This window comes from Ostrinia furnacalis, unplaced genomic scaffold, assembly GCF_004193835.3.
Source record: "Ostrinia furnacalis isolate ACB-3 unplaced genomic scaffold, ASM419383v2 OfSCF1268, whole genome shotgun sequence".
NCBI classification, from domain to species: domain Eukaryota; kingdom Metazoa; phylum Arthropoda; class Insecta; order Lepidoptera; family Crambidae; genus Ostrinia; species Ostrinia furnacalis.
In genome coordinates this window covers 1176959-1190569 of record NW_021131507.1, presented here as the reverse complement: position 1 = coordinate 1190569, position 13611 = coordinate 1176959, and the positions used below count along the sequence as shown (strand labels likewise).

The 13611-nt window shown below is 38.6% G+C and overlaps 1 protein-coding gene across 17 annotated transcripts; it reads right to left on the bottom strand.

Annotated features, from left to right (window-relative positions):
• Window positions 1-3029: 3029 nt before the first annotated feature.
• Tra2 (transformer 2) lies at window positions 3030-13484 on the bottom strand. Of its 17 annotated transcripts, none has more exons than XM_028303639.1 (8): window positions 13305-13479; window positions 13059-13192; window positions 10450-10633; window positions 9848-9976; window positions 9276-9451; window positions 7463-7510; window positions 6360-6499; window positions 3030-3449 (listed from the first exon to the last, which is right to left on the bottom strand). In XM_028303639.1, the coding sequence occupies exons 1-8, from the start codon at window positions 13317-13319 to the stop codon at window positions 3424-3426; spliced, it is 852 nt and encodes a 283-aa protein (XP_028159440.1). In that variant the 5' UTR covers window positions 13320-13479; the 3' UTR covers window positions 3030-3423. The 17 variants fall into 17 exon arrangements, with proteins under 17 accessions (XP_028159440.1, XP_028159454.1, XP_028159446.1 ...); XM_028303653.1 differs by having other exon boundaries at window positions 6360-6487; window positions 9279-9451; window positions 10450-10615; window positions 13305-13478; XM_028303645.1 differs by having other exon boundaries at window positions 3030-3770; window positions 13305-13477.
• Window positions 13485-13611: the final 127 nt, after the last annotated feature.

Here is a 13611-nt window from a genome sequence, read left to right as displayed (position 1 = left end):
ACCCACGACACTACTGGCTTGGTAGTGTAGAAGGGAAAAAATATTACCCACGACACTACTGGCTTGGTAGTGTAGAAGGGAAAAAATATTCCCCACGACACTACTGGTAGTGTGGTTTGGTAGTGCGGTGGGTCAGAAGGGTATCAACTCAAGGCGGTCAGTATCCGCACCGTTACATAAACGGCTCGCCTCGCGGTTGACAGCGCTACGAAAGGCTTTATGTTCAACCCTTTCCGGTTTTATAAGTGTGCTATGACCTTTACAGAGGACAAGAATCGCTCAATCATTTTACAATATAAAATAGTTCCAACAATTTATTATAATTATGCAGTAATGTAGCTATTTTCGTCGGATTAACTATAGAGGCATTTAGTTAAATTCCAGCGATAGAAAAAGTATGTATTGATGCATAGCATAGATGTTTTGTTCCATTTTTGCTCATCCTATCTTGCCATTAGCTAGTAAGTTAAGTGGGTATTAGTGTAGTCATTAATTTTGAGATGAAGCTGGCAGTTTATTTTATGACGGAGATTTTGACAATTCAACGTAGGTGCCAACAAAAGAATACACGCCATTCTGGCTAATCATTCAATTTAATTTACACTATGTAATCTTAACGTTAAAACTGACTCTGACATAAGCATACAACTTGCTTGTTTGCAATTTTATTATTCTTTCAGGCTCCACCATTCCCCGTTGACAATCCCCGTCAATGGGGAGTAGTGAACTTTTTGTTCACTATTCCCCGTTAACGCTAATTGTTTACATTATTTCCCATTATAAGCTTCAATTGGCGTGCAATAAGCCTTCTTTCACTATGACGAATTTATAATATTGCTTTGTAGTAGGTACAGAAGTCTGAAATCTTACTTCGACGCCTCCGCCCAAGATATTTTTGCAGCTCAATCGTAGAAAAATATAATCCCCGTCCCTTTACCCATAGGGTGATAGCTCTTAGTAGATAGTCCGCTTTATAAATGGCCATTCTTATATTCTACTCAAGATATTTGATCACTCAGGTGTCAAAGTGAACTCCAAATAACACTGGTGTCCTTTGATCACCCATGGATAAGTCCACAAGTCTGATCTATGGGTGATCAAGGGACACCTAAGTGTAGCCTGGAGTCCACTTTGATCACCCAGGTGATCAATATACTGACTAGACCACTGTTAGTTCTATGCGGGTTTCGTACTACTTACAGACGTTGATGAAGTTCAGTCAGTAGCATTTTTTGTTTTGATTCAGACGTTGATGAAGTTCAGTCAGTAGCATTTTTTGTTTTGATTTGTCGGGTAGATGGACAAAAGCGTCAATTTTAAATGGCGCTTGTTGATGCTAATATTATTTTCTAGTAAATATTTAAATTGGTGGGAGGGATAGTTGGGGTCTTTTAAGACAATGAGAGCTGCTCGCATTGTGCATACACACATCTTGCCAAAATTTGTATCTACTGCAGCAGGATGCAGCGGTTTGTATAGTTCCAAAATACTGGACTGTCCTGTCGATGACATTGACAGTGGGGCGCCACCGTCAATACCGGATCGCTGGTTCAGATTTTTGCCATGTTGGAAACCATATAGTTGAACGATGGTAGCGCCCCCTGTCATTGAGTTTGGCGGGACAGTTCAGCGTGGGTCATCTATATACATAATACAGCTGTCTAAAGATGTGACATTATAGGGCGGGCGTATATTTATTGTCCCCTCCCCTTACCAACTTTTGTAAAGCCGGGAGGGTCTCCAACGCGTTTTGCCCTACACAATCAACAAAAACATGTCAACATTCAACATTTTTGGTAGGATATTTTGTTGAATTTTGACTTTTTGTTGATTGTATAGGGCAAAACACGAGCTGGAGACCCGGCTTTATGTGAACATACCTTGAAACGCTGTTCACACACCATTCTCGATAGCTGCATTAGACAACGCATTATTGTCTGCAACTTAGGGTGGATTCGACCAAACAAGAGTAAATATTAATCTCAGAATAAATAGTTTTGACATATTTCCCATACTGAAACTGTCAATGTGCCAGGAGTTATTCTCGGATAAAAGTTTGGTCGAATCGGGCCTCAGGTGTGTACAGAATAGCTAAGTAAAGTACATGTAAGTTTTGTTGTCAAGCTTGTGCTTAGTATAATGAATCTTGTTTTATGTTGCGCTATTTTTAACAGTCATAATGTATTACGAATTTATTTTGTTAATAATTTAAGCATATCAATGAATATCCAAGATATACCGTTATTACAGTATTATTAAGCATTCCGTTAATTTAATTTATTATTTTGCAGTTTTACAACTTACCAAATGTTCTGCTATAAAATAAAACCCCCGAGTTTAGAATAAGAGTACAAATCAATCAGAATCATCCAAAGTGCGTCCAATGCAATTAAACTATCCATTTTATATAATTTTGTTGCAGCTGTCATTATTTTTATATTGTTATTATTTTATTTAAAGTTTAGTGGTGCCGAGTTTGCCATATTTTGGAACGAGTGCCAATACTAACGTATGTGGTATGTATTTATAATAATATACATAGGCATTGTTAAGAATTTTAATAAAACCTGACAATTCAGATTTCCTGCATTTTATTTACATGTATCCCAACTACAATACTCTACATAAATAATCCAATTTTCTACATATTTACCTAGTTAGTAAATATAATAATAATCTCAACCAATCTAATTTTTAATTATCTACATGATAAAATTAGATAATCACCCAAAGTAACTAGTGCAAGTGTTATTTAATTTATTACTGCAATAAATACATAAGTAAACCCCACTACTACTTAAATATAATATAATTTTGTCAATTTACTTGAGTTTCCACTATGATACTGCGACTTGAAATGCAGTGACAAAACCAACTACTTTTATGTAAGTTTATTTTTTGTCAATTACTGTTGTTAAAACGAAACTTGCGTGCTTCATCATAGTGGAAACCAAAGTTCATAATCCCGTGGTTGGGGTTAGAAAGGATAATGGAAAAGATCGGGTGGGACGATGAATGAAGAAGAACCATAATGGTATTACAAAACTATTATTTATTATAACAATGTCGCTCACAACACAATACTACACTAATAAAAATAAGAATGTGAAATAATGTGTCATCAGAATCGATGCTGATACATAAAATAATATAGTACATATTACTATGGATTCGAAAAAATGCAAAGGATCACGAAGTACTAAATACTGTAGTGTTTAGTTTTCGGAAGATAAAGAATATGATCTGTGCGCGCTTCTTTCTTGCGGCGGCTTCGGTCGGCGGCTTCAGCCTCGGAACCCGATCATATTCTTTAAGCCTCGCCCGCTAGTCGCCCGGACGTTTTCGATTTTCGGCAACCGCCATTCGAAAGGACTTTTCAATCAAACATTTTCAAAACTTCAACACAGTTAGTTTCAAGGAACTTCATCCTTTACTTCTTGTTTCAATACCTTTTCAAACAAACAAAATCAATGTTAGACTTAAAGTAGAATCTTTATTAGATCTAGTATTACAATCTAGAGGCATCTATGGCCGGAGGCCGTTACAGACTAACTTATAGCTAGAACCCTTTGTATCACGTGGATAGCAACTATCGCGTCGCCTGCCAGGGGAAGTCGGCCGGTGCGAGCGGCTCGCGACAACGTCATAACTACGGCCTGCCCGGTACAGTATAAATGCAAAAGGCCAGTGGAGACATTTGGGAAGGTGTGGTGTATCGAAAGCTACACTAAACTGAAGATGACGTCAGCGTCACGCTTACTAATAACGACCTGCAAAGTCAAACAGGGGAGTAACCATGGTGTTATGGGCAAAGTGAAAGCACAGCATTATAGCAGCGTCATAGCACACACTGAACGTTCTCCAACTATTTATTGTTTGTTGTTTAGACCATACGAGCGAATGCTTGTCTGCCTGAACCTTTTGTAAATATCGTGATGCAAATGCAAGCAATACCAAATCATCGGAACTAATATTTGGCGTAATGGGAGAATATTCATTTTCAGGCCAAGAGCTTCCTCGTTGTGGATAAAAAAAATATATGCCGGTACCGAATACCGACTAATCGTGACAATTTCGAAGTTTTTGACGCCATGACGTCACGCCACAATACTGATTCCCTAACTGAGAAATGTTAGCCTGTGTGTAGTGTTGTTATTCTGTGTGAACGCTGCCGATCACTTGGGTAAAGCGTTTGAAAGTGCTCAAAACTGTTGTTAGATTTTTTACATAAAATTGTAGGTCAGTAAGTCATATTTTTGACGTTCTTATTATTTTGGTGTTAATTGTTATGTAACACTGAACATACTGTTGACTTGTTCGAGCTATGCACACGTTTGGTCTTAACATTTCCAAAAATAAATGGTCAGAGAAATTCTAAAAAATATCTTAACTAAAAGGTAACTAATGAATTTCGACATGGCAAATTTTGAAGATATTGATTGAGCAATAAAATTTTGGGAATACATAAATTGTAAATTTTGAAGAATGATCAATCTTTGGGTGTCTTTGGCATGTAGACATTGTGGTCTAATGTGTGTGTTACAGAAACAAATAGCAAATCAAAATACAATATTCCGTCATACATGTCAGTATATTAGGCTAGGTTTACACTAGTGTGACCGATGAATGATAGATTGTGTGACATGATGAGATAATTATATTCCTAACACAATTAAGCCAAAATGGTCCTACATTTAATTATGAATCTTATTATCTAAATCTAGTGATGGTCACGTAAGCATTAAAATTAGTGTAGAAAAATAGTGACTGGCATTTAGATGCACTTTAGTACAGTGAAGAGCACATCAGACAATATTTTGCTGTAAAATAGCATCTATATGCATCTACATAAGATGTATTGTCAGTTTGGTGTGCCGTCGTCTGTACCTGGAGGGAATTTAAATCAAAAATGCTTGCGTGAGCGTCACGCAATGTGGAACACTTCAATCTAGCAGCGTAGTTTTATACACACGACTATTAATTTTAATTGATATATTTTATATTAAATACGAAACTACGGTGTTAGAATAAGAAGTTAATCTGGTCATGGACAACGCAAGACACTGACTGACGAAATTGATTAATGGAAAATTAAAAAAACGTGATAGGAACGGAAAAAGCCTCAATACAGGCTTAAAATAATACTATCTACTTCAGAGTAAACTTATGTAAATATTTGTCACACAATTTGATAATCAACTTTACTATTTATACTGAAAGTTTATCTGTAATAATATTGAAGACCAATTTCATCACAAAATGCGTTATTGCTTACCAACACGTATGGTGTATAATTCCAATCCATGAGTTTTTTACATTACGTACATTTTTACTGCATTATTTTTAAGCGTAAACGTAAAGACGAGAAAAAATCCTTTTAAGTGACTTTTAAATATTTAAAGTCTACTAATTACTTCATTATGGATTTGCCCATATTCAGCTATACTACTAGCTCGTCAAATTGGTCGCGTACATAACAAAGGATTGTATACTATAACTTCGTTCAATAACCTAAGAAAAAAATCTAATGGTGCATCGACATCGCAGCCACTTATAGTGAATGCACGAACTAATTTTTTCATACATTTTATTCGCGCCTATCCTTATTCTGCCAGTGCAATGATCGTTACGTTTTGAACCTAAGCCTATGCGCTCACGGGTGACTTGTCACCGTGACAGTATGTCTCTCTTTCTCTCTACAAAAGTGTAAAAGTCACTGTACTGTCACAGCGATATTGTCAAAGGCGGGATTATTAGAAATCTAAGCAACCGATTGCTGATTGAACAATAGCAACACGACTGCAGTCAGGTACGCCGATCAATGACAGCGTCGCGTTTAATTGTAGGTGACGCTAGTTTCCATACAATCAGCAACTAATTGCTAAGATTCATAATAACCTCATCGTGCGCGCCTAGCCTAAGGTCCGGTTTCCACCAAGGCAAGAATTTTTTCAATAACCAATCAGATTTCATCATTATTGGAGTATGAAATCTGATTGATTATTCAAAACACATCTCCGCTCTGCTCAGCCTTAGGCTGGTTTTAGAGTCACGCTGTCGCACGCTGACCATCAGCGCTGACAGCCAAAACGTATGAAGCGTCGGCGCCGAGCGATCAGCGTCACTCAGGAACGTTCCCTTCAATTACATACATATTGATCTGTCAGCGCCGACGATCAGCGAGCGGTCAGCGCGATTCTAAAACCAGCCTTAAGGTTCGGTCAAATACGCGTGCAGTCGGCGCGCGCGCAGGCTGTTCGCGTTGGTTTGGCCGAACCTTTAGTGGAAACCAACCTAACGCGTGTCCATGACCAGCGGACGTGGGAACTACCGCTGCGGGTGGTAGTAGGTAGACTTACGGGGGGAGTAGGACCGCTCTCGCTCGTAGCGGCGGCTGCGGCGGTAGTGCGGCGACGGCGAGCGGTGCCGGTACGACCGGTAGTACTCGCGCTCGCGGTACCCGCCGCCGCCTCGGTAGTAATAGTCGCTGGAAGACGGTCTGTCGTTAGGTGTGATTAACTGCCGCTTTTTGAAACGAATTTGGCAGTGATTTTTTTTAATACAGGGTGTTAGTTAAATGGGTATATGAGCCGACACTAGCCCATGTTAACATGGGCATATAAATGGTATGGTGAAGTCAGAAAATTGATAATTATTTTAATTTTCATACAAATCGGATTTTATAAAATTTGTTTTATATGAAAATTTAAAAAATTAAAATGATGATATCAAANATAAATGGTATGGTGAAGTCAGAAAATTGATAATTATTTTAATTTTCATACAAATCGGATTTTATAAAATTTGTTTTATATGAAAATTTAAAAAATTAAAATGATGATATCAAATTTCTGACTTCACCATACCATTTATATGCCCATGTTAACATGGGCTAGTGTCGGCTCATATACCCATTTACCTAACACCCTGTATAGATCGTTCCATCCACTAAGCTGACGCGCCCCACCAATTTTTGGTCGAAAGAAGCGCGAAGGGGAGTTTGATCCGAGCAATCCGAGCGTCATTATTGTATGCGTGGCACTTATGGATGATTTAGCGTGTACCGATAACATTCAGACATTAGCGGAAGAATGGTGGGGCGCGTCTTCGTGGATGAAACGATCTATAGCCCATAATTGAAAGGTAAAACTTAACCAAACGTTCCAGCCTGCAAGTCTGGCCAATTAGTTTTAAAAGATGTGTAAAATTGCCTTTGAGTTTATTTAAAGTAAGTGAAGTGAAGTTTGCTGACTCTTGACGATTCCAAAATATTGTAATGGGTGACGAAATTGTATGCTTTCAGTTTGATTGATATTAGAGAATGGCTTCCATTGTTTGGGTAGTTCAAACTGAAGAGAAAGGGAAAGAACTATGCAAAGAATAACCTGCTGATGTACTTTTATGAAATTGGCAATTAATAAAGATCTATGGCGAAGAGTTAAACTGTGGAAAAAGGACTTACTCTCGGTCCCTGCGTCTGTCATAGCCATTGTCACCTCTGCTGCTTACACTGTAACAAAAATTTTAATCTTAGCTTCATGTACACACATTGTTTGTACAAAATTACTTCACAAAAGGAATGTGCAAGCAGGCCTTTAGTGGGCCAACTTAACTTCTAGCTGGCTCACTCTAAATCTGCTCATTGCTATACCAACATCTTTCAGCTTGAACCAGAAAATACAGATACAATTGCAGTGATTGTTGGAAACTACACAGCAACACGATTACAAAGTACGATGAGTGTTACAGAACGCAACTCAATTTCATTTTAAGCATTGAGGTTTCTGGTTGCTTGAATCAATATTTAGACCTATCACAGAACATAATACGAGTTTTTACCATTGCTTTGTAATTAGGACCTTAGGGTTACGAGTAAAATTGCGATAATAGCCTGTGGTTATGTAAGATTCAGACTCTCCTCAATTTCCTCTATTTTTCTCATCATCTGTATATTAGATCTCTAAATTCTAATACACAAACATGATCTTATAAACATTTTGGTACAGAATCCAAAAAATATAAAAATCTATACTAATTATTATAAATGCGAAAGTAACTGTCTGTCTGTCTCGCTTTCACGCCTAAACCAAAAAACCGATTTTGATATTTGGCACAGGGATAGTTTGAGTCCCGGGAAAAGACAGGATAGTTTTTATCCCGGTTTTTGCAACAGGGACGCGCGCGATAACGTTTTTCAATGACAGACAAAATTCCAAGCGGGCGAAGCCGCGGGCGGAAAGCTAGTAAGTACATAATCCCAACATTTCTCTCAAACATGAACTGCAGTCTATTGATTTATTTCAAATACTATTCTTTATCTACGATGTTTGTATGTATTATATGGTTTGAAATGAATGCTTGCTTACATGCGATAAGAATCGCCATTCGCCTTGAACAAATATTTTCAAATCGTGAACAGTGGGAAGTTGAAATAATAAAAAATAAGGATTGCATGTTCCATTCTCGTCATTCTACTTGGAAGGATTAGGTGGTAAATTGATGCCACTTGTTATTTTTATTTAAAACCCCAATTTGTTATTTTATTTTTATGTAAATAAATGACCCTTTAAAGATTTTCGCTACTTGGATGTTTTATCTTGACTATGTTTTAGGTTGACTGCATATTTTAAAGTATAGCGAGTGGCGTCGGCTCGCGATTCAGTATTCACAACGCGCCACCGGTGGTAGACACTAGCCAATAATAAGAATAAATTTATTACTGTATAAAAACTTTGCCTAAACACGTACAAGTTTGGTTTCAATAATACTGACACTTTCAAAGTTTCAACTTCCTACCCTTCAGATATCAGACCACTAATGGTGGGTGGCCACTAACTACGTGGCAGCAGGCATACCTACCCTGTGGCTATTCACCCTCGCCTTGAAGAGGCCGTACCTCTAGCACGAAAATCTTTCGACTTCCGACTCGTTTGCGTATTCGAATCGCCATCAAAAGTTTTATGTATTATGAAAACTTAAACAGCGCCCCTGTGAACGTGACCTTCAGAGAACTTCAGAGAAGAACAGTATAAGAAACCTACCTAATTTTGACAGTCGAGATCGTCACGTTCATTCCTTTTCCGTCCTTCAACCTTCAGCCTTCGAATTCAACGATAGAATTCGAAGGCTGGGTATCGAATTTTGTCGAATACGTAAACGACTACGTAAGTTTTTCGTGCTAGCTTATAGCTACGCTGGACTTTCATTCCTTCTTTCGTTTGCTTGCGATATCACTGTCATATCAGTAGGGGTGTAACAATAATGGAAGGACTCACTACGTAGGCTTGCCCATATAGATGCCGGGTGTAGGCGTGTGTGCTCGCTGCGTGATGGAGAAGTCAACCCTGATACGGCGGCCGTCGATCTCCATTCCGGTGCACTCGTTCTTAGCTATTTTAGCGTCCTCTTGGTTCTCGAAATACACGAAGCAGAAGCCTCTGGAGCGGCCCGTCTGTGGAAGCAATGATCAGGTCGTTTAGTATCCACTGCAGGAGCGCGAAAGTTACTAGGCAAATAATGGCGGAACGTCATTAAAGTCACGAATCGTGTATTAGAGCTGAAGCACACGATGTGTGGCGACGACAGTGCGACGCCCGAGCGGTGTCGCTGCGTCGCCTTACATATCTGCGGCTAGCACAGGAGAAGTGCGATTCCGCGCCGCTCGATACGGCGAAATCTTTGCGGTGCAGCGCCGCAACGCATCATACTACGCTACTTTGGCTCTCAAGTCTATTAGTATTTTGGCGCGGAAGATTAAAAAAAATAATCTTTTCGATAAGACCGACGGTTGCAAGATAAAAGGATACCATTCCAAAGAAGAAACAAAAAGATAAACAATAATACACACCTTTGCATCAATAACAACTTGCACTTTGTCAACGGGGCCGTACTTGCTGAATATGTGGTTAATCTGCTGTTCTGTCGTGTACAAACTGAGTCCAAACACCCCCAAACACCTCGAGGGTGTCGGATTTTCCTGTAAGTAAGAAGGGAACATCATGAATACACTTTTTTTAATATTTACGCGCTTCTAATAGACTGCTGGTCCAACTAACATCGAGAAATTCAATTAATTTACTATGAATTCACAAGAGCTACTTTAAAAATGAGTCTATGATGAGATTGGAATGATTCAAAGTTCTAGTCAAAACTAAAATTTTAATTCTATGGACGTTATATTAAAATTAAAAGCCAGCAGTCAACTAAATAAATACTGATTCTTGGTGAGGTTAAGCCTCTTGTTTGCGTTGAGATAATAGTGTGTAATGTATTTTTATTTTACATAAATTACGAACTAAGTTAAAAATCTCTTGTAGTCCATTAATATGATCAGCTTTAGATTTGTGAACAAAAACAAGTCATAAGCATTAAAATAACTGCTTTCATACATCAACACACAATGACGTCATCGCAAACAATAATAAAAAATGTAAAACATAGTGCACATACAGGAATTTGTCTCACCCTGTCTCCTAGGTGCCTACGGCGGGAGGACATAGGGCTGTGCGAGTGAGAGCGGCGATACGAGCCGCGCGGCGAGTACGAGCGCGAGCGAGACCGCGAGTAACGCGAGCCACGATACCCGCGCCGGGGCGAGCCCGAGCGCGAGCGAGTCCTGGAACAAGCCACGACCCTGGGTTACGTCATAATGCGCTTTAATAAACCATTAAGGGTATTTACAACACTGACCATGAATTCGTCATCATTATAATGGTGCGTCCACACTGGACGAATATGCTCGCGCGGCAAACTCGACATCCTGCTCTTGAGTGAGCAAGATATCGAGTTTGCCGCGCGAGCATATTCGCCTAGTGTAGACGCACCATAAGTGCCTTTTCACACGTTCCGGTTGCCGGCTATCCGGCGCCGGGTACCCGGTGGTGAAGTGTATGGGCATGGTACGTAGCTTTCACATGTTCCGGCGTAATTAATCCGGCATGCCCATACATTTGACGCCGGGTAGCCGGCGCCGGTTAGCCGGCAACCGGGACGTGTGAAAAGGGCCTAAGGCAGAGGTCTCCAAACTACGGCCCGCGACGCCACTGCCATCAATCCGGCCGGTGACAGCTTAAGACTAAGCCTATGTTTGCATAGGTGGGCAGAAAAATTAAAATTGTTATGGCCCTTGCGATATACCAAAAAAATTATTATGGCCCTAAGGCTTCCAAGTTTGGAGACCCCTGTTATAAGGCATGCAATTGAAGTGTGAAAGTTTAATAAGGCTGCGTTTCCACCAGAGATGTATGAGGATACGTAGCAAGGGATGTGTTTGTAAAGAACCAATAGAATTACTTCAGAAGCGATTCTATTGTGATTCCTCGCACATCTCTGATGAAAACGCAGCCTTAATATGGTCAATTAACTAAAATGTATTTGTGCAATACTGAATCATCCCATATTAATTATAGAATTTGTTTGCAGAATTTTTGCCCCTTGATGTTTCAGAATAGTTCTGACTATAATAGTGACATAATTTTTGTTTTATCAAATATATTTATGGAATTTCCCTTTAATTTTGATGCTATTTAGCTCAGCAATAAATACACAAATTGTCCTTATAACACAAATATGGAATAACCCACAAACTATGGCAGCACTTGATTCATTCCTACTAATTTATAATACACTAGCTTTCTGCCCGCAGCTTCGCGAGCGTGGACTACATTATCTACATATTTTACGGAACCCTATTTTTTTCCAAAATAAAATTTAGCCTATGTTACTCGTGGATAATGTAGCTTTCGAATGGTGAAAGAATTTTTAAAAACGGTCCAGTCGTTTTTGAGCCTATTCATTACAACCAAACAAACAAAGTTTTCCTCTTTATAATATTAGTGTAGATCTAGTAATCTGGTATATCAAGATGAGAAAAATAACATCAAAATCTTGCCAGTTTAATAAGGTCTTCAGATAACTCGTCTTCAGATAGCTGTCAAAATACCTAATTTGGGTAATTGATTCATTATGAATATTAAGTAATTAAAAAACGAGTTTTATAAATACTTAACTATTTGCAGATATTAACTAATATCCTTGTTTTGCTGTTGTTGAAGTGACAAAATATCAATCAATCATTATAATCAGTATATTTTGATAAACTTAGGTAGGTACATACCTACATTACAAAAAAACCAGCAAAAATTACACAAATGGTATTATTTTTGTGGCTTAATTTGTCCTAATTACCACATAAGTTCATAGAATTCTTTGTCCCATGAAAACAGAATTTATCAAAAATGTAATTAGGTAGGTATTTAATTGATATCTTGTGACTCAAAGCATACTAGCTTACCTACATTTATTTATCTCAATTTACACAATACAAGCTTGAAAGATAAAAAATACCACACAAAAAAAAGTAACAAAAAATCAATTGACTGCTGTAACAAACAGTATTAGTAAAACTAAAAACTTAGCAAATAAAAACCGAGCAGATTTGATACTGTTTCTTACAGCCCTCAATATGCTACTAAGACATTTATTCGCCCGAGCTATTTCACAAAAAGGCCAGGAAAAGATGCATTTTATGATAGTAGTGGATGTTATTCTTTATCAATAACATGCCAACCAGGGTGCCTTCAAAACTCTTCATAACTTGCTCAACATGTGAGGCTCTAGGAAAATTTAATGTTTCGCCTGTATGATACTCATTAATTTGGTCAATGCTTAGGTTTAAAAATTATCTAACCAATTACTTTAGTTCCATAGCTTCCATAAGGGTTACCATAGCAATTTGATACATAATCCAATTCCATAGAAACATGTTGTTTATTGATAAAACAGAATTTTAGTTTTATATTGATCTAACAATGTTAAAAAGCTGAGCTATTTTCCGTGTAAGCAGACTAGATATTTAACCTTGATTGTTGACATCACACGCATGTATTTACGCTACGCGGATGCCTACCTCAAAATTGCGCAATCATACATACTCGGCATTGACGACAAGGTTATGATTTTGCAAACAACGACTATCCTTGAGCCCCACAAAAATACCACACAAATGTTTAGACACCAAAGAACGATAAATACAAGTCGAAGGTCGGTTATTTACTTACGGGCTTCTATATTTCCGGCTTGATGCTTTTGGCGGGGGCGGCGTTCGCGACCGGCTTCTGCTGTGTCCTCGAGACATGGCTGCGGGCTTCGGAGCAGGCTCCCGGGAACCGTTGCGGGTCCTCGAACGACTCCTCTGAAATGCCCAAGCACGTCCATCGAGATTAAATATAGCAAATAACTAGCACACAACAAAATAAAACGCACGCGGCCAACGACTTCGTCGACGAACTAGATAAATATAGTACCTCTCGATCAGACATGATGTGTACGCCAATTTAAAGCACAAAAATAAAATAAAACACTTTTACAGTCTATTATTATCAGGGACTCCGCAATCCAATCAAATAAAATAAAATTCACAAGAGAACCAACGCGTTCGGCAAATTGAAAAAACAAGATGGCGAAAGCGCTCGCTCGGCTGCCTGGCGCGCGTTTGAGTGATGTGACAATTGGCATGCTAATCGAGAATCGATACCGGTATTTCCTAGTAGCTCATAATTCAACTGTGTGTTCTCTACTTTATTTTGCTTAGCTGTCAACTGTCAAATGGAT

What these genes read in the sequence shown, in the direction of transcription:
- Tra2 (XM_028303637.1), bottom strand. An exon ending in AGCCGGAAATATAGAAGCCC is followed by an intron (nt 10,634 to 13,058) that starts GTAAGTAAATAA and finishes GACGTAACCCAG; the next exon opens with GGTCGTGGCTTGTTCCAGGA. An exon ending in GACAGACGCAGGGACCGAGA is followed by an intron (nt 6,500 to 7,462) that starts GTAAGTCCTTTT and finishes ACCTAACGACAG; the next exon opens with ACCGTCTTCCAGCGACTATT.